The 27,415-nt window shown below is 39.1% G+C and overlaps 1 protein-coding gene across 1 annotated transcript in view; it reads right to left on the bottom strand.

The window, feature by feature from the left end:
* Positions 1–27,415, bottom strand: part of LOC126416795 (lymphoid-specific helicase-like) — a gene marked incomplete in the record, with an annotated part of 155,008 nt that overhangs the window by 25,943 nt on the left and 101,650 nt on the right. The window contains 2 exon segments of the mRNA XM_050084665.1: positions 12,832–13,068; positions 17,634–17,868. Coding sequence (XP_049940622.1) covers positions 12,832–13,068; positions 17,634–17,868 — 472 coding nt within the window.

Raw genomic sequence — 27,415 nt, forward strand, 5'->3', positions numbered from 1 at the left:
GAAATGGACTCTCACTAAATTTTGAGAAAACAGTACATACCATTCCGTACAATAAATAGCATAACATTGATAAACATATACTATGAACATAAGTCTGTTGCTAAGGCAGGATTTTCAAAATTTCTGGGTGTGCGCATTGATAAGAAAATGAATTGGAAGAAACACACTGATGATCTGCTGAATCAGTTAGGTTCAGCTACCTATGCTATTAGGGTTATTGCAAATTTTGGTGATAAACATATCAGTGAATTGGCCTACTATGCCCATTGTCATTTACTGCTTTCATATGGCATCATATTTTGGGGTAATTCATCATTAAGAGAAAAATAATTCACTGCACAAAAGACAGCAATCAAAATAATAGCTAGAGCCCACCAAAGGTCACCTTGCAGACATTTATTAAAGAAACTCCGGATACTCACAGTACTTTCACAATACATCTATTTACTTATGAAATTTTTTATTTAATAACGCATCCCAATGCAAAAATAATAGCTAAGTGCTTAGCTACAACACTAGAAGAAAGGACAATCTTCACTATGCTGGGTTAAATCTGACTTTGGCACAGAAAGGAGTAAATTATGCTGCCACAAAAATCTCTGGTCGCTTGCCAAATAGCATTAAAAGTCTGACAGATAGTCAACCAACATTTAAAAACAAATTAAAAGAATTTCTGAATGACGACTCCTCCCAGTTAATAGATGAATTTTTAGATATGAGGTAGTAACTGTAAAAAAATTATACTGTGTGAAGAAAACTTATGTTAAACTGACACATTCCACATCATTACAAAATGTCGTATTCATAATCTATGGAACAAGAATTAATGTAATGTAATGAAAATAAAGAATTTCATTAGTTGACAAGCGTTCAGAATGGTATCCATTTGCAGTAATACATGCAGCTGATGGTGCTGTTGTTGTGGTCTTCAGTCCTGAGACTGGTTTGATGCAGCTCTCCATGCTACTCTATCCTGTGCAAGCTTCTTCATCTCCCAGTACCTACCACAACCTACATCATTCTGAATCTGCTTAGTGCATTCATCTCATGGTCTCCCACAACGATTTTTGCCCTCCAATACTAAATTGATGATCCCTTGATGCTCCAGTACATGTCCTACCAACCGATCCCTTCTTCTAGTCAAGTTATGCCACAAACTCCTCCTCTTCCCAATTCTATTCAATACCTGCTTATTAGTTATCTGATCTACCCATCTGATCTTCAGCATTCTTCTGTAGCACCACATTTCAAAAGCTTCTATTCTCTTCTTATCCAAACTATTTATCGTCCATTTTTCACTTCCATACATGGCTACATTCCATACAAATACTTTCAGAAATGACTCCCTCACACTTAAATCTATACTCGATGGTAACAGACTTCTCTTCCGAAACGCTTTTCTTCCCATTGCCAGTCTACATTTTATATCCTCTCTACTTCGAACAACACCAGTTATTTTGCTCCCCAAATAGCAAAACTCATTTACTACTTTAAGTGTCTCATTTCCTAATCTAATTCCCTCAGAATCAGCCAATTTAATTCAATTACATTCCATTATTCTCATTTTGCTTTTGTTGATTTTCATCTTATATCCTCTTTTCAAGGCACTGCCCATTCTGTTCAACTGCTCTGTCAAGTCCTTTGCTGTCTCTGACAGAATTGCATTGTCATCGGCGAACCTCAAAGTTTTTATTTCTTCTCCATGGATTTTAATAGCTACTCTGAATTTTTCTTTTGTTTTCTTTACTGCTTGCTCAATATACAGATTGAATAACATGGGAGAGGCTACAACCCTGTCTCACTCCCTTCCCAACCACTGCTTCCATTTCATGCCCCCTCGACTCTTATCTAGCCTTTCGCTCCCTATATTTTACCCCTGCTACCTTAAGAATTTGAATGAGAGTATTCCAGTCAACAATGTCGAAAGCTTTCTCTAAGTCTACAAATCCTAGAAACGTAGGTTTGCCTTTCCTTAAACTAGCTTCTAAGATAAGTCATAGAGTCAAGTATTGTCTCATGTGTTCCAATATTTCTACGGAATCCGAACTGATCTTCCCCGAGGTTGGCTTCTACTAGTTTTTCCATTCGTCTGTAAAGAATTTGCATTAGTATTTTGCAGCTGCGACTTATTAAACTGATAGTTCGGTAATTTTCAGATCTGTCAACATCTGCTTTCTTTGGGATTGGAATTATTATATTCTTCTTGAAGTCCGAGGGTATTTCGCCTGTCTCATACATCTTGCTCACCAGATGGTAGAGTTTTGTCTGGACTGGCTCTCCCAAGGCTGTCAGTAATTCTAATGGAATGTTGTACACTCCCGGGGCCTTGTTTTGACTCAGGTCTTTCAGTGCTCTGTCAACTCTCACGCAGTATCATATCCCCCCATTTCATCTTCATCTACATTCTCTTCCATTTCCATAATATTGTCCTCAAGTACATCGCCCTTGTATAGACCCTCTATAATCTATATACTCCTTCCACCTTTCTGCTTTCCCTTCTTTGCTTAGAACTGGGTTTCCATCTGAGCTCTTGATATTCATACGAGCGGTTCTCTTTCTCCAATGGTCTCTTTAACTTTCCTCTAGGCAGTATCTATCTTACGCCTAGTGAGATAAGCCTCTACACCCTTACATTTGTCATCTAGCCATCCCTACTTAGCCATTTTGCACTTCATGTCGATCTCATTTCTGAGGCGTTTGTATTCCTTTTTACCTGCTTCATTTACTGCATTTTTGTATTTTCTCCTTTCATCAATTAAATTCAAAATTTCTTCCTTTACCCATGGATTTCTACAAGCCCTCGTCTTTTTATCTACATGATCCTCTGCAGCCTTCACTACTTCGTTCCTCAAAGCTACACATTCTTCTTCTACTGTATTTTCTTCCCCCATTCCTGTCAATTGTTCCCTTATGCTCCCTGTAACACTGTACAACCTCTGGTTTAGTCGGTTTATCCAGGTCCTCTCTCCCTAAATTCCCACCTCTGAAAGCTGAAGTTGGGACACCTAACAACTGTGGCAGTGTACCTGGAAGAGGTGACTGGTGATGAAAACCAGGACAAATGAAGTCATCATTACCAAACAGTTACAACTTGGTACTCCAAGCCTGTTGAACTTTCCCGGCTGAAGTGTTGGCACAGGCGAAAACCCTAGGCAGCCTGGCTCACACACATCCCACCTAATTTAGACCCTCACTTTCATACATTCACTATGTGCAGCAGTATTCTGGTGTGTGTGATAAGCCGTGTGACAGTCTATGCCAGGTGATAACTAGAGACAGACACTTGCAGTACAGGATGAAGCAGCCACCTCCCATCCACAGACTATACCGCTAGTACCTGCAGGCTTCTGCCTGTGCTAAATTCCTGAACTAAATTCGTTATGCAATCAACTTGGTACTGTCAAACAGATAGGTCAGCCACTGGGTGACTTCCTTCTGCTGGTAAAAGTCTTCCTGGTGAGTAACAGCCTGGGGCAGCTAGTTGCCCAGCTACACTGTTGCTATTCTCTGTCCTGTGTGGGCCTACACTTTTGCTGAACATCACATGGGGGAGCAGTAAAGGATGGGCAGCACACGCCATTATCTTCAATATTCATCTTTGGACACCAGGGTTTAAAGACCTTATCTCACAGTACATTGTACCCTGAGGCCAAAATAGCTGAGCAATGAGGAGCTGCCACCTGCCTCTGTCTTCACTCACCAGAAGCACATCGCCTTGTGACAGGTCTTGGCATCGCACTGATGCCAGCAACTGCCAGCACCAGCTTGTGCTGCTTTCCTTGTGGCCAATTGCTAAAATTTGCATGCCACACAACCATGGCAGACAACATCACATAGGACAACAACCTTTTCTCCAGCTACCACCCCATCAGTGCAGTGTGGAGAAAAATTGTCACGTGAAATTTTAAGCTTGGATAGCTGATGCCAGGAGGAACCAAAATTATTAATGTTGTGTAGGTTGACAACGCATAATTTTTAAATTACGGACACTTGGTGCCACACACTCCGATTGACCGTGGGATTGTGCTGTTGCCAGATGCTCTGGACAACACATGACCACGAATGCTTTGCTTGCCGGAGATCACAGTGAATCCAAGTCAGCCCGCATGCTCGGTGGTAGCGTGCTAGCCTTCCACTCTGAGGGCGAATCCGCCGGGATCTCCACACATCCACTGTAATTTCATTATAAGATATACCCAGAACTAACTTGTCAACAGCTGTTAGTTAGCGTACAGAATGTCTTTTACAAATTGTGTCGGCCCTAAAAAGGGCCATTTTTATAGCTAGGACATTGTTTACTTAAGGGGAATTAAAATGGGAAATTTTTTTTCACATTTTCAGGTTTTTACCTGATTATAAAATTTGCAATTTTCTGAATAAAATGATAAATATATATCACTTATAAACTCACATGGGAAATATTTTATTTTATTTGTTCTAAATACAATCTACATTGGTTGAAAATGTTAAAGTTTCTACATGCATTACTTGAAGATCTAACAAAATCGTTCATTTTTTATACAGAAGGCTGTGGATTGCTGTGTTGTAAAGGTTCAATTACATGTTTGTATTGGTAGCACTGTCAAAAACAGTATCACATTGTTTCATAGTATAAACACGCGTTGTACGTCTAAGTACTAACCTTTTTTTCCAAGGAAAAGTGATGAATAGACTGGTAAATCTCTCAAAAAGTATGACGGCAAAATGAAGTGTTTTTAAGAAACGTGGGTTTCATGGTAATAGATTTTCAAATAAAGGGAAACACTGTTCAACAAGTGGCGTGTGAAGTTGCAGACAATGAAATACATGCAAACTTATCACTATCTAGAGAAACACCCATTAGTGCTTCGAAGATTAAAATAAAATGTTGTGATACACAGTTTTCTCAAAACAAAAGTGATGTAAACGGTAAGTTATGTTATATTCTCATAGATTTACAGATCCTAATAAGGGTGTTCCGCAGCTCGTGGTCTCGTGGTAGCGTTCTCGCTTCCCGAACACGGGGTGCCGGGTTCGATTCCCAGCGGGATCAGGGATTTTCACCTGCCTCGAGATGACTGGGTGATGGTGTGTCGTCTTCATCATCATCATTCATCCCCATTATGGCCGGAGGAAGGCAAGGGCAAACCACCTCCACTAGTACCTTGCGTAGTACGGCGATGCGGGTCTCCCGTATTGTCCCCTACGGTCTGTTATGGAGTATTGGACTTCATCGTCATCATCAACAAGGGTATTAGGTGAATGTGTATATTTTAAAATATGTGGAGGGCCAGTTAATTTACATGAAGACATTGAGGTATCAAATGGACTAGCCAGAAAACTTATCATTAATTGTGCCAGTTGTAATTATACTCATTCATTTTGGAATTCTGATAAGTGTAAAGATAATTATTTTGAAGTAAATGTTAGGTGGTTTTATGGGTTGAGAGCTATTGGAAAAGGACACACTGCAGCAGAAACAATGTGTGCTGTGATGAATATGCCACGTCCACCTTGCAAAATTGGTAAGTGTACAGGATTTATTGGGGCTGCTGTGGAATCTGTTGCATGTGAGCCAATGAAGGGTGCTGCAAATGAAGCTGTTGAAATAAATGATGGGATGACTGACATAACAGTAGCTTTTGATGGCACTTAAGCACGGCTACGGTTCTAAGAATTGTGTTGCTATGGTGACCCGTGTGGATACTGAAAAGGTAATAGATTTCCAAATTTTAACCAAACATTGTTATAAGTGTAGATCAGGGAATGAAGAAGGGCATATCTGTGACAGAAATTGTGAAGGAACAGGAGTTGGCATGGAGGCCTTTGCAGGTATTGAAATTTGTAGTCGATCTGTGAATGAAAGGGGAGTGTGTTACACTAAGTTCTTAGATGATGGAGACTCACAAGCATATAACAGTGTAGTAGCCTCTCAGCCTTATCGTGATAAGATGATCAAAAAACTGGAAGGTGTTGGTCATGTCCAGAAGAGGATGGGCACCAGGTTGAGGAAGTTGAAACAAAGTTTTAGAGACAAGAAACTTTCTGATGGTAAAACCATAAGAGGCAGGCTGACAGACAAAATGACTGATGAGCTACAGCAGTATTATGGGATGGCCATTAGAAATAATAGTGAGCATCTGTTGAAAATGAAGCAGGCGGTATGGGCTACCTTCTTCCACAGACTGTCAACTGATGAAAAAGCAGTACACCACATTTGCCCTCCTGGACCCGATTCATGGTGCAATTACCACAATGCCCAGTACTAAAAAAATTCATACAGTTCATACAGCCATAACCATTCCATCCCAGCAGCTGTCATCAATATCATAAAACCTATTTATAGAGACTTGGCAAATCCTGAATTACTGAAGAAGTGTCTACATGGTCAGACACAAAATCCCAATGAATCGTTCAATAATCTTATAGGGACTTGCTTACCAAAAAATGTTTTTGTTGGAATGAAGACACTAAAGTGGGGGGGGGGGGGTGTCAGTGATGTTGTCATTGCTTTTTATGATGGCAACATTGGTAGGGTGAAAGTGCTACAGCATAAGGGAATTAATCCTGCAACAAACTGCATCAGAGAACTTGAACGGATGGGCAAGGTTCACATTGACAAAGCAGAGTATGCAGCACAGTTGGCCACTGACGAGTCCAGAAAGAAAAGAAGAAAAAACTTGATAAGATCAAGATGATGATACACAGTATGGTGCAGGGTGCTTCTGAGTGACTAAAAATAAAAAATTAAGCATATATTAAGTGAGTTACAGTATTTTGAAACTTTAGAAGCCATTCCTGAAAATTTACATTTTCTGTTGCATTTTTCCCTAAATCTCAGAAAACATTTCGAGTACGGTATTCAAATTTTCAGGGAGTAATAACATACATATCCCGAGTCTACTGAACTAAAAGAAGAACATAATGTTATGTATAATTAAAATTATTTAGAATAACATACAAAAAGTACACAAAATTTTAACCGTGTAATTAAAAAATTTTATTTCCAGAAGCAGTGGCTGAAACGCAATTATTGTAGTTCAGTAGACTCAGAACATATAGTTTAATGTCCTGTGGATATTTTATGGCAATGGCCACAGTGGTTTCTGAAATACAGGGAAGCAAAGTCACTAAATTTAAAATTTTCGGGATAGGGCATTCCAACTCCCCTTAAAGCAGAAGGTCAAACTGGCAACCCCCTGACATAACACAAGTTTGGTAACATCAAACAGTGTTTTGCTGAACTCTTTCAAAGATTCTTGGCATTGTCCTGATGTGATTGGCGGCATATTTAATGTGATTCATTCACTGGAAGAATCCTAAGGAAATGCAATCTGAAAACAAAGGAAGTAGGTTACAGTATGCTTGCTCGCCCACTGCCTGAATACTGCTCAGCAGTGTGGGATCCGTACCAGATAGGGTTGATAGAAGAGAGAGGAAGAAGATCCAACTGAGAGCAGCGTGCTTCGTTACAGGATCATTTAGTAATCAGGAAAGCATTACGGAGATGATAGATAGCCGGCCGAAGTGGCCGTGCGGTTAACGGCGCTGCAGTCTGGAACCGCAAGACCGCTACGGTCGCAGGTTCGAATCCTGCCTCGGGCATGGATGTTTGTGATGTCCTTAGGTTAGTTAGGTTTAACTAGTTCTAAGTTCTAGGGGACTAATGACCTCAGCAGTTGAGTCCCATAGTGCTCAGAGCCATTTGAACCATTTTAGATGATAGATAAACTCCAGTGGAAGACTCTGCAGCAGAGACACTCAGTAGCTCGGTACGGGCTTTTGTTGAAGTTTCGAGAACATACCTTCACCGAGGAGTCAAGCAGTATATTGCTCCCTCCAACGTATATCTCGCGAAGAGACCATGAGGATAAGATCAGAGAGATTAGAGCCCACACAGAGGCATACCGACAATCCTTCTTTCCACAAACAATATAAGACTGGAATTGAAGGGAGAACCGATAGAGGTACTCAAGGTACCCTCCGCTACACACAGTCAGGTGGCTTGCGGGGTATGGATGTAGATGTAGATTTCACTTCGTTTCTAGGTGGTTTGCGTAAGGTTGGGTGAACTAGAACCTTGAAGAATCCCACAGGAAAAAGTCTGGTGGCATGAATGTGTGTGCCCCACCATGCAGCAACCACATGCGTAGCCTTAGCACCTTCCAGCAGGACGGGTAGATTTTCTTGCAAAAAGTGAAGGTAATTTGCCCTGGTAAGTCGAGGAGGTAGACAGACTGGCCCAATGAGATGGTCACCCACAATGCCCACCCAAATATTGAGCGAAAATTGTTCCTGGTGTCCGTGGACTTACGTGACCTGAGGGTTTCCCCTTGCCCAGTAACGAATGTTTCAAGTGTTGTAAAGGTCATCCCAATGGTAGGTGTACTCACCGATAAACAACACAATGGTGGGGAAGTGGAGATATCTTGCAAACCACCGGCAAAACCCTAGCCTGTGTTCATACTCCGCCACAAGATTTAGGTCTTTAACAGGAAGGCAACTAAATGGATGCTGGCCATCATCCCTCAAAACCTCCCAAACTAACCGATGAGTGACCCCCATGTCGTGTCCACCCAATCGAGTACTTGTCGTAGGTGCTTCCTCGAAGCACTCTAGAACAGTCTCTTCAAAAGAAGCATCCCGTCGTGTTTGAGGTCTTCCAGAATCACCATGATATTCCGCTAACAAGCCTGTTTTGCCAAGTCACTGGTGAATTGCTGTAAACGTTTGCAGGTGTGGGCGGCATCTTGCTGGGTACCATTCCTCATACAACCGTCTAGCTTCATGCGCATTACTGTCAGATAGTCCATAAACAAAAACAATACCTCATTGTTCTTCAAACGAATACTGTGTCGCCATGCTTACTGTATGACTAAATCGCAGGTGACGTGTGTCCTCCGAAGCAAAGCTTACATGTGAATGCCTCTGACACGAGATGAGACAAACAGCAACACCTATTCGACACTTGTGTGTATCAAGTTGGGGCAGCGACAGCGCGAGGGACCTTTGTACATGAGAATCGACAACCATAGCGCTGCTCGTCAATCGAAGAATGACAACAGGACAATCCCACGGCCTATTGGAGCGCGTGGCACCGAGTTTCCATAGTTTAAAAATGGTGCGTTGTCGACCTACACATCGTCAGTAATTTCAGTTCCTACTACCACCAGTTATCCAGGGTTAAAATTTTTGTGACAGTTTTTCTCCACCCTGTACACACACACACACACACACACACACACACACACACACACACACACACACACACACACCACAAGACACTATCTGGTGCCTGAGCGGGCACTGCCTGAGATCAATGGGGAAAGTTGAAAATTCCTATCAGACTGGGATTTGAAGGGTGCCAGTGTAGTCCATGCAGCTGCGATGACCACTGTGTCCAAATGGCTTCCTGGTCGGAACATCTGCCTAGTATGCGGGAGACCCATGTTCAAATCGCGATCTGTTACAAATTTTCAACTTTAACCCTTAATTTCAATCCAAGACCACTCACAGCTAATGTATGTAATTCCTTTGTGCCCGAATTCAATAAATTTTCTCAATAGTGTTTCCCGAAAAGAACATCCTCTTCCCTCCACCGAATCCCATTTGAGTTCACAAAACATTCCTGTTACTAGACATGTTTTGACTGGACCTACAAACAACAAATCTAGCAGCACTCCTCTGAATAGCTTCGGTGTCTTGCTTTAACTTGACATGGTGAGTATTCCAAATACCCTAGCAGTACTCAAGAATGGATCACCGAAGTGTTCTGTATGCAGTTTCCTTTACAGATGACCTACACTTTCCTAAAACTCTCCCAATAAAGCCAAGTCCATCATTTGCATTCTCTACTACTGTGCTTACATGATTGTTCCATTTCATACTGCTCTGCAACATTACACTTAGATATTTAATCTATGTGGCAGTGTCAAGCAGCACACTACTAATGCTGTATTCAAAAAATATGAATTTTTTTTGGTACTCAAATACATTAATGAACATTTTTCTACTTTTCAGTCAAGCTGCTATTCATCACACTAACCAGAAATGTTGTCCAAGTCATCTTGCATCCTCCTGCAGTCACTCAACAACAATACCTTCCCATATACCACAGCACCAGCAAACAGCTGCACATTGCTCCTCATTCTGTCAGAGCATTTACATATATGGACTACAAGAGTGGTCCCATCATGCTTCCCTGGGGCACATCTGACGTAAACCTTGTCTCTGATGAACACCTGCCGCCCAGGACATTTTACTGGGTTTTATAAAAGAAGTCTTGAGCCACTCTCATGTCTGCATTGGGGCACTGTGTAAAATGCTTTCTGGAAATCTATAATGTGGAATCTGCCTGTTACCCTTCATCTGTGGTTCGCAGGATATTGTGAGGAAAGCACAAGCTGGGTTTCAGAGAGTATTTTCAAGAATTCTGCAGTGAAGCTATGTTAAGGACCTTTTTTCAGCCATTTGCGACTTTGCGCTGGGCAACAGATTTGCGATAAATGCATGTTAAATAAAAGATCAAAGCCATAGAATACTCTCTGTAAAACCTAACTGGGGTTCGACCCACACCAGGCACCTTATTTGTTTTCAACTCTTTCAGTTGCTTCTCTACACCAAGAATGTCTATTACAATGTTATCCGTACAGGACTTTGTGTGATGGTCCAACGACAGTAAGTTCATGTGATCCTCCTGCATGACTTATTTCTTAAATGTGAAATTTAAAACTTCAGCTTTCCTATACCTGTCTCCTATTGCCAAACCAAATGGGGCAATTAGTGACTGGATAGAAGCCTTTGACCAGCTCTAGTTTTCATAGCATCAGAATCTTCTCAGATTTTTGGTAAGGTCTTTTGCTAAGGTAGGACAGTGGATGTTGCATGCTACGCGTATCTATCAGTTTACAGACACACAAATTTCCACTAATTTTTGCAGCGTCATTTGCGTTCTTTTTTGAACTGAGTGCAAGAGGTCTCTGCTTCCTCAATAATTTTCAAATTTTGTTATTAAACCACAATGGGTATTTGCCATCCTTAATAAACTTACTCAGCACATACTTCTCTACAGCGATATAAAATCAGTTTACACTTGTCAACTGTCCTCTACATCCATCATATTGGAGCTAAATTATGTACATTCATTGCCCAAGTCGGATGATAACAGCTGCTTATGTGTTCTTTCTAGCAAAAATACTCCCCTAGCCTTCTTGATGGGTCTATTGACTTTAGTAACCATCGTCTCTATGATGACATCATAATCACTAACCCCTGTCTATACCGACACTGTCAATAATGTCAGACCCGTTTGCAGCTGCAAGGTCTAAAATATTTCCATTGTTTGTGGGCTGTCTAGCTAGCAGCTCATGAAAGTTCTTACAAAAAGTGTTCAAAGAACTTCAGAAGACTGCCAATTCATAACAACTGAAATGAATCCATAGACATTCCAGTCTCTAACTTCTACTGCATGATCTGCATATTTCTGAGCTACAGAATGCAGATACTTCTTATTATTCTAGAACTGACATGGCAGAATTAGGTGGCTGGTAAAAATGGCCAATGATTACCTTGTGTTCACCTAGGTCTAATACTTGTGTACAGGTAACTTCACAGCCTCAATTTTGACCTTTATAAAGATATTATTTTTGTTGACTGCAATGAACCCCCCACCCCCTGCCCGCCTTTTATGTGTGTCTAATTTGTCTTTTTTATATTCATTCTAAGCCTCTCTAAGTATTTCCAAAGTTTCTACTTTGGGTTTCAGCCAGCATTTGGTTCCAAAAATAATTTGAATGTGACAACTTTCTTTGGTGGGGGTGGGGGGGTGTATCTTTACTTTGTACATGGACAGTTTTCACTCTCTGTGTATCAATTGAGAAGTTTTCATCAGATGACAAAATACTGCCTAGCCCAGGAAACTCAAGTAAACTCTACAAGCACTCTGCTACCCAATTAGCTCCCTCCTTAGGATAATGCACCCCTGGCCTAACAAGGGGCATCCTACAATTCTCCATTCTGTAATGCAAGTTAAGAAATCTGCAGCCAAGACTGTCACACAACTGATGCAGCCTTTGGTTGAGACCCTTCACCTGGGTCAAAACCAAAGGACAACTTTTGGAATCATGATAATGCAAACTGTGAGCTCTGCTTGCACCCCAAGATTGATTCCAGTAAGCACAAGCTCTGCCATCCGCATCCAGGCAGGGAAATTGCCCTCCATCCTGACTTATCAGCAGCCAATTCATCCGCCACAGTAGGGGTCATGTCCCAAACTTTACAATATTTTACTCAGTCCTCTGATGTAGAACCTGTTACATGTCCTAACAACATGGCTTGACTCAGGTTTCAAATTCAGGAAAATCATATCTTACATTAATTCCATTGACATGCTATTTCAGAACACAGTCGGCAGTTTATCTTACATTAATTCCATTGACATGCTATTTCAGAACACAGTTGGCAGTTGTGATTAAAGCTTTGTATTGATAATGAACATGGCAACATTGAAATGTTGTTCAACTACTTATCAACCTTACTGAAGTACAAATGTGAAATGGAATGAAGGAAAGAGTGCTCAAAGTGTGGTTACTGCTCTTTATTGCCCAAGACCATGAACATATACTTAAAAAACTTTGTACACAGTGACATTAGTTTCAACAAGAAAATTGTACTAGCAGTTACAATTTGAGCATCGTATCTCAGAAAATGAACTATGAAATGCAGTAAATTAATCAAAGTACCTTCAAACAATTCTTTTAGGCTAAAGTGCAAAGCACCATCCCTTCCCTGCTGATACATCTAAAACTAAATTAACTGTAGATCAACTTTATTGAAATTCTGAACTCTGCTTACCCAGTCACTGTCATATATAATGACAGTATCAGCTGTTGTGAGATTCAGTCCCAGACCACCTGCACGTGTTGAGATGAGAAAAATGAAAGTATCCTCACTGTGGCTAAAGTGCTGAATGTTATCCACTCTCTCAGAGTATTGCATGGAACCATCTAATCTGCTGTACTGATAATCTCTCATTTGCATATATTCTTCCAAAACATCCAACATAATTGTAAAAGTTGAAAACAGTAACACCTACAATAGACCACAAAAAAACACATTACACTGTGGATCTTCTCACACTTCAAATGAACAAATGGCAAGTGGATCTTCTCACACTTCAAATGAACAAATGGCAAAAAGAAGAAAGTATAAAGCATATAAAATCCACTGTAAAGACTGGCCATTCACACATGGAACTTAGCATTACCCAGTCTAGTTGTTATGTCATAGTCTTCCAGATGCACATTTAATATAACAGATGTGGGACAGCACAACTGTTGCATGCATTCCATCACATTTAGGTCACTGTCACAACTCATCATCATGAATAATGATCCCACAAATTCCATTCAGGAATGTTTGTAATCAGCTTACAAATAACTTACAGCTGCACAACTTAAGAAAGTTCTACACTTGACTGTAAGAAAAACAGCAAATATTACACAAAACTTGTTGAGGATTTCTTTAAAATAGCAGCACTTACTTGTGATTCGCAGTTGGTAGCAAGTTACATATTGAACCTAAAAGGAATTGTTACTCCACTAAGGCTCTAACCCTTACAGAGGCTAATTTATAAAAAGCTTAAATTTTTTAAGATAAATTATGCAGTTCTTCAATTAAAGTGCTGAGATTTTGAATTGAATGTTCAGGTAACAGTATCACGAAAGTCGAAGAAACTTTTAATTAAAAGTTATATCATGAAGTAAGGAACTAATATTTAATATTAAGCAAAATATGACAAATTAATGTTCTTAATCTATGAATGTTGTTCTACTACATTTAGGTGTGACCAATCACTTTTGAGAAGCACAACCTTTCCAAATATCTGAACTGGTTTCGTAAACAGCTACATTTGGTTAAAAAAAATCATCATCCCAACCTTTTTTGTGAATTAGGTATCTTAACTCTAGTTGGACAGGTATAGATTCAAATGGTTTTGTTTCTCACTTGTTTCTCCGTAACAGTAGCTAGCATACCACTACATTCCTTGTGTTAAGTGTTTCCTTGAAAGACAATTAGTATTTAATGTCTTATTCAGAAAGTGAACATGGAGAACAACTGCTGTGCTACCAATCTGAACTAATCTTATATTGCTTGGATATTAGCTACAATTCGAAAATCATTCCTGTTAAAATACGTGAATAAACTAAATGAGCACAAACAGAATATACAAGCAAGGTGGACAGGAAACTTAAGTCGACTCCCTCTTTCCTTTTGAAGAATAGTGCAAATGTGATTTAGCAGACAGAACTGATGGGTGAGCTCCCTGTGGTACATACTTCTAAGAGCACACAAACAGTATGAATAGAACATATTTGGCATACATTACCCACGTCGCCCAGTGTCTGTGGAAGGGCAAATATGTGCGAGTCATTCAATAATTAAGGCCCAGAATTTGCTTTTCTTGGAACGTATTTATTCTTAAGAATTAGAATTAGGTTATAATGTCACTCAACATTTCTTTTATATTTATTAGTTTTGTACATAGTCTTCATCATGTTCTATGGCCTTATTCTATCTGTATGTAAGAGCATGTATTCCCTATCAATAAAAGCTTATCTTATGCTCATAGCCGTATTTTCACTTATGAATTACAATCATCATCATCATCATCATCATCATCATCATCATCATCATCATCATTATCATCATCATCTACGAAGTGTGTCCCACGTAGAGAACCACAAAGCAGTCAAAACGGAGATTACCAGGTCTGGCCTATAGCCTGGAGGGGCAATGATATCGAACCCAATTTGGTGATGTGTTCTCAGGTTGTGAGACTTGTGTGTAGGCATGAATTATGCTGGAGCACGATTTATTTTGGATTCTTGTCATACTGAACACAACAGAAACTATTCCCAAGTATGTTCAGTCTTCATATATGCCTCTGAATTGGCAACTTCTCTGCAAGAATAACACATTCACTATCACAAACGACTGTCACTATGACTTAACCAGCAGAGGGCACTGCCTTTAATTTCTTCTTTTTTTTGGTGACTGAGTGTTGGACCACTCCAGTAACTGCTTTTATGTTTCTGGCTCCAAGTGATCTACCCAAGCTTCATCATATGTAACAGTCCGTGACAGAAGGCTTCTCCACTGTCCTCAAACTGCTCCAACAGTTCAGATGAAAGAAATGGCTTTTTAATCTGTTAGTCTGCTGTGAACATTTGTGAAATCCATCTTGAATATATTTTGGAATAGCGCACACACACTTCCAGTGCTCACTGATAGCTGTTTAGTCAATTGTTTAGTTGTGATGTGCTGGTCTACATGAATAATGGAATCCGTGCAATTCATCATACTGGGAGCAGTGGCTGTGACAGAATGTACCAAATATGGCCAACCATGGTGCTCACTCTCTGCATTTCCTGATGCTTTAACTCTCCTTACCATCACCCAATAATACTCCTACCCACTGATCACTACTATACATTTCACACGAATGTTTATCAGAGTTTACCGAGGCTTCATTTCAACATCCAAGAAATGAATTTTAACACATTGCATGCCATGAGATAAGCTGACAGCAAGATACGAGAACATACAGTATGACTGGTAAGTTGAGATTCCAACATACAGTAGTGTGTTGATTACCTGAATGTCAATCAACCAAATGACCATTTAATTGAACTGTTACTCGCTCACGGGTGCCGCTCTCCCCTGGCTACTGTCTTGACTATCCAGCACCAATGCTCAGTTACTGACAATAATAACTGATTGTGCTGTGTTACATTCACTTGTGTCATCTTTGCCGAGTACAGTAAACTTGTGACTTAAAATGCCTAAATCGCAGATCTAGGTGACACTGTTTACAAGTGGTTTACACAAAAAAGGGAAACCTACCTATGGTTCCATTCTATGTGAAAAGGAAATTCAATTTAATGGAAATTCTGCACGGCCATCAAACCTGTAAAGCAAACACAGGCTGCTGGATTGTTTCAGAATCAAACTATGGGATGTATCAAGGGAAGAAGATCATGGTTTCAAAAACATTTACAATGCTGACAAAACTGGGCTCAGCTAGAGAGATATGGCAAGAAAATCTCTTACACGTTCATGGTAAACATATCCGCCACAGTTGTAAAATACTTTATTGACTAAAGTCTTTCACGACAGAACAAACTTATACACTACAACAGTTTCAGGGGGTCTGAGCCCACGCATTTGCCTATTAGTTGTTGGGTTACGGACATGATGTACTACTGCTACTACTACTACTACTACTACTACTACTAGTAATAGTAGAATTCAGATACAACTAATGAAGGTTCTAAGATCTCAAAACCGAGGTACTGTATAGCAACTTCCATCCTGAACATGTTACAGAACAGGTGTGTGTGTGTCCCCCACAAAAACTATTCTGTTAGTTGTTTTCAATTACACTTTGAGAACTTTCCTCCATTTCCAAAATTCTATTCCTAGCTTTTTTCAAATTTTGTTCCTTTACACCATTCCATGCTGCTACGAACATGTAGGACGGGTCTTTCAAATCAATATTTTTATGATTTCTGAACAGACTTTCTGCTCCCTCCTTTTTCTGTCTGAAAGTCTCAATAACACACTGATCCATGGGCTGTAATAAGGAGGTAACGTGAGGTGGAAGAAACACCACTTTTATCAACTAGCTTCCTTTTCTTTTATCACATGATGCAAGAGTTGGTACAATGTCAAGGAACAGTAATGTTTTCTACCTTTTGCCACAGTTTAATCAGTATCAATCACCATCAGTTTAACATGATTTACTTCATTTGTTACACACTTCATTCTGAATTAATTTTCTTCTTGTTTCAGCTGAATGTTACCATCGTGTTGAGAGGCTGATAAAAAGCTGGTACCATTTTTATGTGATATTAAATGCGAACAGCAACCAAATTTCTCATTTGGCAACTCACTTAGGGAATTATTACAGTCTCTCATAATCACATAAAATAATGAACTGGGTTCAGAATCAAGTAATGCTTTTGTAGTCATTTTCACCTTTGAATGTTACTTTTACTTAAAAAGGTACATCAATGTTTGTATTTGGTACCCAAAAATGCATGAGATTTTTATTGAAAACTTGCTCAAATACAACAAGAGTGTGTAAGATGATAGAATTTAATGCTATTTCCTCCTGTCTTTCACAAAACTGTCAAATTTTAAACAGAGGAATAGACTGTTACTGTGGCTACTTCATAGTTGCTCGCATATCTCTTGCACAAGTGCCGTGCAAGTCAAATATCGAGCGATTGTATGAGCAACATCAATACTGTAGGGAACACTTGAGTATTGCAAAATCTTGAGCCTATCTGAAAACGAGATAATTGTTTACTTGGCCTTGCCCTTCCAAATTCTTCGAAATCAAACTGCATGTGACCTAAATAGCCAAAACTTCATCTGTAATGTAAGACAACTATAAACTCTATTGAAAAATTTACAAATGTTGCCTCCACAACAACAGTTTAATCTGCGATTGTAACATAACCTCATGTTTTTAAAATGATGAATTTGCGGAAAAACCTCATTTTATAATTGGATAAATAAGTATATTGATGTTTCAGCTCCTAGCGCAATATGATTTACTCTGTTGATGTGTTCTAGCAAATTAAAATTACCTTGTGCCCTTGAGCTTTCAAACGTGGCAACAGTGCATCAAGGACAAGCATTTTTCCAGATTTATCCACCATAGTTTCATCTATCCTTACTGCTCCATCAGGCAGTAGTGGCTGCTGCACAAGATATGGATGATTCACAATTTTGCGCAGTTGCATCATTGGATTCTGCATCTTAATGCTTATACGGTACTTCTGGTCCTTTTTGTCCACTACAGTTATCATATTTTTCTCATGTCTGAAATCAGAGCACAGAAATATAACATTGTTCATATTCCCAAAAATTTGCAAAAAAGAAGGAAGTATGTGAACACATGGTACTAAATAACAGATTCAAAAATCACATAGGCAAATTATTTACAAATATGGACTCAACAATAGTGTTCTTCTTATTAAAAAAAAAAGGAGAATGCTGTAGAAAGTAAACTTCATTGTTGAGCTGGGCCGTTCCATGCCGAGTGGTCTAATTTAAGAATAAGTTTCCACATGACCGTCACAGATCTTGCTGAAATTTTGTGTGAACATTCACATGTTCCCAATGAACACAGAAGGTATCGTCGTCGTGCAAGACAGACAATATATAAAACAATAGAAGACGTTGAAATGACAACATCTGCTGCTGACAAGAAAAAAAATACTATAAAATCTGTCGCTGCACATTCACTACTAGATGGACCCGCTGTCTTCTGTGGATGTAGACTGAACTTCAGTATTGATCTGAATGATACGTTTTCGCATGGTAATGGCTGGCTAACTGTTGCTGTTGTACGAGGTGGTACAGGCGTACCCAATGTATCAGGACTGGAAAGTTTCGTAGACAGAGACATTATAGCGTACCGCACATACCATGTTTGTGAAAATGCAAATAAAGACTTTGGCAAATCATCATATATGTCACCCTCACCCTTTTCCTTGTATACACGTAATAGACGTAAAATATCTGTAAATGAAACTGTATTTATTTGGATTAAAGGTAAAGGTACATGTGAATATGTAAAATTTGTTGACGAAAATTTAGAGAAAAAGATAACATAGAAAGTAATGCAAAATCATCAGTTTTTTGAAATTGGTGATTGAGTAAATTTCAAGAGTTACAAACTTTGATGTGACAACAAAAACAGCACCAAATTTGGCAAAGAAACCATCACCAATTTTAAAAAGGCATCGGATTTGGCAAAAAACATCATAATTAGGAAAAATAACACTAAATTTGGCAAAAATAACACTAATGATGGCAAAAAATAACACCAACTTTGGCCATAACATAAAAGATTTTTTTCTGTCCCTAAACATTGGCGAAGTTTTACTTCCACCGATTTAATACTTCAGAGATAAGCTATGGCGACAAAAGTCATGGTATATCTCCTAATATCATGACAGGCCTCCTTTTGCCCGGTGTAGTGCAGCACCTCGACATGGCATGGACTCAACAAGTCGTTGGAAGACCCCTGCAGAAATACTAAGCGATGCTGCCTCTACAGCTGTCCATAACTGTGGAAGCGTTGCTGGTGCATATTTTGTGCTCAAACTCACCTCTTGAAGTATGTCCAATAAACTTTTGAAGGGATTTATTTGTTGTTTACTGTAAATGGTCTTCATGTAGCCAAACATAGCTGTCTCCAGTCAATGATTGGTTTAGCTGGATCAGAAGACCCAGTTCATTCCGTGTAAACACAGCCAACACCATTACGGAGGCACCAGCAGCTTTCACAATACCTTATTCAGGCCACAGTTTTCCAGTCAGCCAGAGTACAAATAATATGCTCACAAGCCCACGAGAGGCACTGCAGACTATGTCGTGTTGTTAGCAAAGGCACTCTTGTCAGCTATCTGTTGCCATAGCCCATTAATGCCAAATATCGCTGCACTGTCCTAATGGATATATTCGTTGTGCTTCCTATGTCAATTTCTGTGGTTAAGTCATACACTGCTGATTGTCTTTTAGCAATGACAACTACTCCAAAACCACTGCTCTCGGTCATTAAGTGAAGGTCGTCTGCCACTGCATTATTGGTAGTGAGAGGTAATGCCTGAAATTTGGTATTCTTGGCACACTCTTGATGCAGTGAATCTCTGAATATTGAATTCCCTAATTATTTCCAAAACAGAATGTCCGATGTGTCTAGCTCCACCTACCATTCAACATTCACATTCTGTTAATTCCCATCATGCGATCATAATCACATCAGAAGCCTTTTCGTATGAATCACATGGGTACAAATGACAGCTCTGCCAATGTACTACTCTTTTATACATTATGTACGCGATACTACCCCCATCTGTGCATGTGCAATTTTTAACCCGTAACTTCAGTCGCCTCAGTGTGCAGTCATCCATTTGACACCAGAGTGTAGCTACCAACAGTGCACCCGTGAGTTTTCGGCAACTTTGAAACATAATGTCTCCGGCAAAATTTTCTTGAAAGAAAATAAACTAGGCTATCTTGTACAGCTTTTCACACTTTCTTAAGCAAAACAACAACAAAAAAGAATTCCTAGGCAATTTTCATATGGATAATTTGACGCAAAGTCCACCAAAACAATAGATACTCAGAAAACAATGGGAAGTGCAGATTTTTATATCTCCAGAGCTAACTGCAGGATCGACTTTGTACGAAATAACATACTGAACATACTTAGAGTATAAAATTTCATTCACCTACTGCTTTCCAATAATTTACATATTAAAGGCAAAGTTGACAATTTTTCTAAAAATTGCTGAAAATGGCTATCTTTGGCAGGATAAAAAAAAGCTTCTTCAAATTCTCTTACACCATTTCCATTAGAAAGACCATGTTCTATACCACCTAAAAACTGGATGTTCTACAATTGTGTAAGACAACGAGGTCCCGATATGCAGTTTCGCAAATAAGTAGATTTTTTTAAAAGACATTCCTACAGCGTTTACCCCTACAGAATTTTTGTAATAAGTGAAATGGAATAAGGAATCCAATAAAAAGAACGTTTTCTCTTTTTTGTGGGTCCAATAACTTGAGACAGTCATATTCGAAACGTGTAATATTTTGGTTTTGTCTTAACAACTCTACTCAAACCTTCCCATTAGTGACATCTAGCTCGCAGTACAGTTTTCCTCAAGAATTTCTACAGCAAATTAATTAAACCCCTAAGAGATTCAAGCAGCTTGAAGTAAACATAAGCTTAGGATTCAAAGAGAGATTACTTCTAGTATTGGCCACTGACAGAAATGTATCACCAGGCTTGGTATCCTGGTTGAAGAAACCCTTATTAGGCTTGGGAACTTGTGGTAAAGAAACCCACCCATGACTGCTGATGGAGAGGGTTGGGGTTGGGTTGTTTGGGGAAGGAGACCAGACAGTGAGGTCATCGGGCTCATCGGATTAGGGAAGGATGGGGAAGGAAGTCGGCCGTGCCCTTTCAAAGGAACCATCCCGGCATTTGCCTGGAGCGATTTAGGGAAATCACGGAAAACCTAAATCAGGATGGCCGGACGCGGGATTGAACCGTCGTCCTCCCGAATGCTGGTGGAGAGCTATCAGGCATAGCCCATATGGTGATGGAATGCTGGTTTTCTCACCTTAAAAGGAACCAGAAGTGTTTAAGCCACCATTGACCATAGCACCACATTTATACAATTTTTTATCAATACACTAATATTCCACATAAACCACAAACTATGCTAACACAAAGCAAGTTATGCTTTAAACTGATATCAAATTAGCACTTCATGAAACTTACACATAAAAATATATATTAATAATTCTCTATAGCATGAATCCGCTCCAGAAAATGTCAGGAAGACTGCTATGAACTTCACCAAAATTGCAAAGCCGGTATCACACTACGATCCACCGTGAACGGTACTGGTCTAGCACGACAGCCATCTAGCGGTAGAACAGATGAAACTACAAAAATTAGAGCACACATTATCTGTGCGCCGGAATAGGGAGCAGTTCTAAACTGCCTTCAATCGGCGCATGTGCAGAAGAGGCTGCCGTAGTGTTTTCTGCTTGTTATTTGCATACTGCTTGGTGGCTAGTAGCTCATTTCAGATTTTCATGTTGGGGATTTTCCAAGTTTTTTTAAGTAAGTAGGTTTTCATAAAAGCATAAGAAAAAATTTTCTTTTTTTTTTTGCCCGTAGCCTTTCTTTTGAACTAGCTGTTTCTGAAAGCATTATTTCTATTGATTACTTCGTATTCTAGAAACGAAATGGAGCAAAGAGGCATTAAGCATCTTAATTCAGGCATACACCGAGGAAAGGTGTACATGTGACTCAGTGCATCACAATAAGATATGTCAGCAATCGTTTCTTTCTGAGTAATATGCATGTAACACCACACTGTTATTTTCCATTTGTATTGTAATGCCTTAGCTTACGAGAGTTCACGTTTGTTTTGATTGCATCTCTTATTTCAGCATGCCAGAACAGAGAAACTGACAGTGATTGACAACAAAGTCCGTGCAGTTTCGCCCAGTGCGATAGACGAGGACTGAAAAACTGAGCAGCACTTATATAGCGTATATTCAACACTTGGAAAAATAACTAAGTACACCTTTAAGTATTGGTCCTTTCAAGTGCTGCAAATTGCAGCGCATACATCCACGACAACTTTTGAAATGGTGGACTGCGCTATTCTGTGGCTAAAAGCCAGACTTAAAAAGATTCCCCATTTGCCAGGAAACTTAATATTACAACCAGCCTGCAATGTAACAGGGCGTTTACCGGTATTTTATCAGTGATCTTGGCTGGTATGATCACAAAACATATAATTCTTATCTTCGAGAATGTGAAATAGCCTCCCTCATGACTCTCACACTTCTCGATTCCGTCTTCTATCACAGACAGCAGCTTCTCAAAACAGGCCATGTCCATCCTAATGAAGTTCCAAAATTCTTGTGATCTTCAGGCCTCAGTTCTTTCATTAACAATGAATATATTCCCCTGCCTTCATCCCTTCTTTTCAGCCAGCGACGAACCCAACAACGTCTGACTTTTTGTTTTCGTCACCATTCTGCCCTAATTCAAAGATTTACTGTCACTGACAGGGCAATAGCTCCAAAAACAAGTGGATCCTCCATGTGCAATATGCTGTATAAATGTAAATTTCGATATACATGTAACTGTGTAACCAAGTGTTGCAATATAGAACTGTTGAGTCTGTAATTCAGAACAGTACTAACCCACATAAGAGAAAAACAATTACTTAATAAATAATGGTAAAACACAATTTCTTATGAAATAGGAACCTTGAGGTCATAGAAATAATTTGAACATTTGATGTTCCAGTATATCATACAGTCGCCCTAGAGTAGCGCATGGTAGAAAGGACGACTTTACAAGACATCAGACAGTTCTATTTTCTTTTTGCCCGTATCATCTGCTGCTGCACATGCGCGCTAGGTGTATCCCGTGTGGATGGTGTAATAGGTCAGAAGCGAACCAGTCTGTAGTTGCAGGTATGCACTTTTGGGGCACTGGTGCATAGGTGTACAGTTTAGGTGCATCATGTAATATGGGCTTAACAATGATGTAAAACCTGAAGGCTATTTATACGATGTTTGCTGTAGCTGTTATGCAACAATTTTACTACCATGGTCTCCACTGTCATAGTAATGCACATTTAAACTGTGAATTTTATGACCAATCTGCTTCTGTAGTTATAGCAGAGAAACAGACTGAAATATGTCACAATGACCCATGATACGAGACCTCTTTTTTGAAGTATTTTGAGTTATTCGGACTTCATCTCAATTCGTAGTCATCAGGACTTTTGATATTATCTTCCATAGAGATTACTCAACAATTGTAGAACATAATTAAATATGTCACGAGCGACATAGGATCCAATTTTGAATGCACCTCCACAGAGTCCTTTTCTTAGGGCCTTATTTGCTGGCACTACAAAACCAAATACACGTTTTTGGTGGTTTAGAGCATGGTCTTTTGCACAAAAACTATTTAAAAGAGTTTGGGGAGACTGTTTTGTGGAAGTAGGCCAAAGGTAGCCATTTTGTGTTTTTAGAAAAATCATCAACTTTTCTCTCAATTAGTAAGCTATTGAAAAGCAGTAGGAGATGAAATTTTATATTCTAAGTCCTTGTATTGGTAAGTTATTAGGTGCAAAGTTTCAGGTTTATCCCACAATTACTTCTGGAGATATAAAAAACTATCTTCACATTTTCTCGGAGCGTCTATTTTTCGGTCAACTCTGCTTCAAATTATCTATGTGAAAATTGCTCAGGAACTCTTTCTTATTAGTTTGCTTAAACATTGTACCAGATGGCCTAGTTTTGTTTCTTTCAAGAAATTATTCTGAAGATATTATATCTGAAAGTTACCGAAAATTCACAGGTGCACCGTTGGTAGGTGCACTACTGGGTCAACCGAATGACTATATCTCTGTTAGTATTGAATTAGTGATCATGATTCTTTACCAGCGTTTATTGGGAACGTGCAAATGTTTTACAAAATTTCATTAAAATCCGTGATAGTTGTGTGGGAACCTCTAGACCACTTGGCATGGAGCTACATTATTGGTTTAAAAAGATGGCTAAAACAATACAGTGCAATAAACCAAATAACTAGGAACCCCCATTTGTCAAAAATTGTGATGCAGTGAAGTTAATCCTAGCACATAACTTATGTTCTATACTGTACGTGCAACCAGTAACTGCTGTTTCCAAGTTAGTATCTAAGGGATACTTTTGACACTGACTGTGATGGCACACTTGGGTTACCCACCCCTGAGACCATTTCAATTTTTTTCTGCTTTTTTGTATCAAATTATTTATGTATAAATAAGTTGGAAATATAGTTTAGTTGGTACCTTATATTTCAGGTTTTTTGGGAGAGTTATTTGTAACTTACATGGTGCCAAAGTGTGCCGGGGGAATCATTTACTATGTGGCTAATAATTTTGGATTGGTACTCATCGGTGGGGTGCAGAAGCTTTTAGATGAAGTTGTGGACATGACTTACTGAAGATACTGCATTATTACTTAGTGTTTACTCGTTTACTAGTTTAGTCTCCAAGAGAAACAAAGTTTGGAAGATGATATTCTACCACCGACAACAGTAGGAAGGAAAGTTTTATACCCACATTCAGTCAATGAGCCAAGCTACAACAATAAACTTTTACAGTATTAACAACTGAAGCAGCTGTTTCAGATTCTAATGAAGTAAGTGCAATATCAGGAAGACCTCGAGATGAAAATTTCTAATCAGACTGTCAGTTATGTTCAAAAATGGAAAAAATGTTTTGTTTATACCAATTCTAGTGTAAATGCTTCTGTTGCATTAAATCTTAAAAACGAAACACCACTGAATAGTCTCAAATATTTCGTAACTTAACAATATTTTAGAATGTGACGCACGAAGCAAAATTATATGCAAAAGAAGTCTTACAAAATCATTCAGTCACTCAATTCTCAACTGAACAAATGGAACGATGATACTAAGATTAAACTAAAAGATTTTTTGGAAACACACATAAAGACTGCTGTGATTGGCAAGCTTTCAGAGCCAGTGGCTCCTTCTGGCAGAAGGGTTGAAAGGAAAGGAGGAAGGGTGAAGGAAAAGAAATGCTGAGGTCTAAGAAAAGGGGTAGATTTCAGGAAAGTCACCCAGAACCGCAGGTCACGTGAATCTTACCATACGGGTTGCGAAGGGGGAAGTACAGTAAGTCTCCCCTGGCCCATAGTCCTGGATCCACCCCTTTTCCTTTACCCTTCTTCCTTCCCCTTCAACCCTTCTGCCTCAAGAAGGAGCCACTGGCTCTGAAAGCTTGCCAATCAAACAGTCTTATGTGTGTGTTCTGCCACTGCTTGACAAGTAGATTTTCTTTATGCATCCTATTAAATAATTTTACACAATTATTGGCCGAAAAATTCTCTCTACGGAAACAATATAAAATACTGTGTCACCAAATCATTTAGAGCTGCTGTTACATATATGGCATTTTTCCAGTAATAATCACTGCCCTGCAGATCATTTGTTCAAAATTCAACCATTCATTGAGAAATTACTTCAGAGATCTCAAAGTGTCACAGTGGCAGATAAAGAAATTTGCAGTGGTGAAACACTTATGCCATCTCGAGGATGACTAAGCTTTTTTCAGTATATAAAGAATATGCGCCATAAATCTGGAATAAAATTACTTTAACTTTGAATAAAAGGTGACTACACCTGGAATCAATGCGTACTGTGGAAAGGACGCCAAGCCCAGTGTTTTCTAATTTCTGTTGTTATAAGCCAGATGAGGGTTTTACTGAATGAGGAAAGCATTTTATACACAAAGTTTTTACACAAGTGTCCATCTAGCTCACCAGCTTCTTGAAAATCAACATATTTAGATAAAATAGAAAACTCAATCCTCAGGACAGGCAAAGCTGAAGAAAAAGAAACACACACCAAGACAAGTACGACAGTAGTCGTAACACTAACATGGAAAGGTAAGTGGGACGTGTTTGACGCTAAAAAGGGGACAATAAGAACTTCCCCTCACCGATTTGATTCCTTTAACTGGGTGTGTAGAATACAACTAGGAAAATTTTAGGCATGTTTATATATTTTGTATGGTTGCAACTATTGAAGGATTTTACAGCCAAGCGAGAAAGTGTGAGGTCTTTGGAACGTACCTCTCTGCTGTTATTTTCCATTCCCATGTAGTTATAATAGATAAACGTGAATGCCACGAAATTGTGTTATGATCAAGAAACAAACAATAGAATAATATTGTTATGATTGAGAAACGTTAATGAATGAATTGTTTTGCAAAACACACATTGAAAAAACCACGTACATCCAAAAATTCGGCTTTCATTACAAGTGCTGTGTGTTGTAATAATTAGTCTCTTGCTTGTTTCTGTGATCAGTATGATTGTGATTCGTGCAGTGCTCCCTAATTGTCACAAAGGTAGATCACAGTTGCCACAAGTTTCCCCAATCTCAAGGGTAAGTTAATATGTAAGTTGACAATCTGTCTTTGCAGCTATGGTACGAGAAACAATAGTGCTGACAAGAAAATATCTATATTTAAAAAAAAAAAAAATTAAAAAAAACTGTAAGCAGATGGTATTTCCTGATGTGAGGAAAAATCTTAAGTACTAACATCAATATCTTTTGTAATGAACTACTTTTAGATCGATAAAGCAAACCAAATGGTATGTGTGTTTCAGTAAGACCACTGATATTTAATTTCAATAAAATAAAACACATTTGGTGACAAAAATATGCATTTCCTTGGAGTCGCAAGACAGATTTAAAATACCTTCTGTGATTTCAGAAATAACCATAGAACAAAGTGGGCCTCTTGAAAGATGTGTACAAGGTGGGGAAGAACTGTGTAAACCAACACTGTAGGTGATTGCCAATAAAATGTTGGTTCTACCATGTTCATTATTGTCAGTTATTACCCATTATGTTATATTTATTATTTTACAAGTATTGTGTGATTTTTCTTTTGAGAAGTATACAAGTACATAGAGTGCGAACCACCAGCGACACAATTTTCTTCTTCTTATCATGCATACTTTCTAGCATATAAACTACTTTTGAAGTGCCAAAATGTACTAGAACATATGAAAGTCTATAAAACGCCACTGTGCAATGTACTTGTGGTGTGAGGGTCGCAATTTCTGAAATCCATCGGTCATGGCCTCTGGCCTGCTGAAGAGCACCAAGTCCTGGGTCCTTGGATAAACCATGAAAATCTGCTGCATTACACCACACACAAACAGACACAGCCTGCAGGCAGAAATCGGTGACACTAGATCCAATCGGCAGGCCCGATATATTACAGATACC

The sequence above is a fragment of the Schistocerca serialis genome, chromosome 8 (genome assembly GCF_023864345.2).
Source record: "Schistocerca serialis cubense isolate TAMUIC-IGC-003099 chromosome 8, iqSchSeri2.2, whole genome shotgun sequence".
In the NCBI taxonomy this organism is placed as follows: Eukaryota; Metazoa; Arthropoda; class Insecta; order Orthoptera; family Acrididae; genus Schistocerca; species Schistocerca serialis.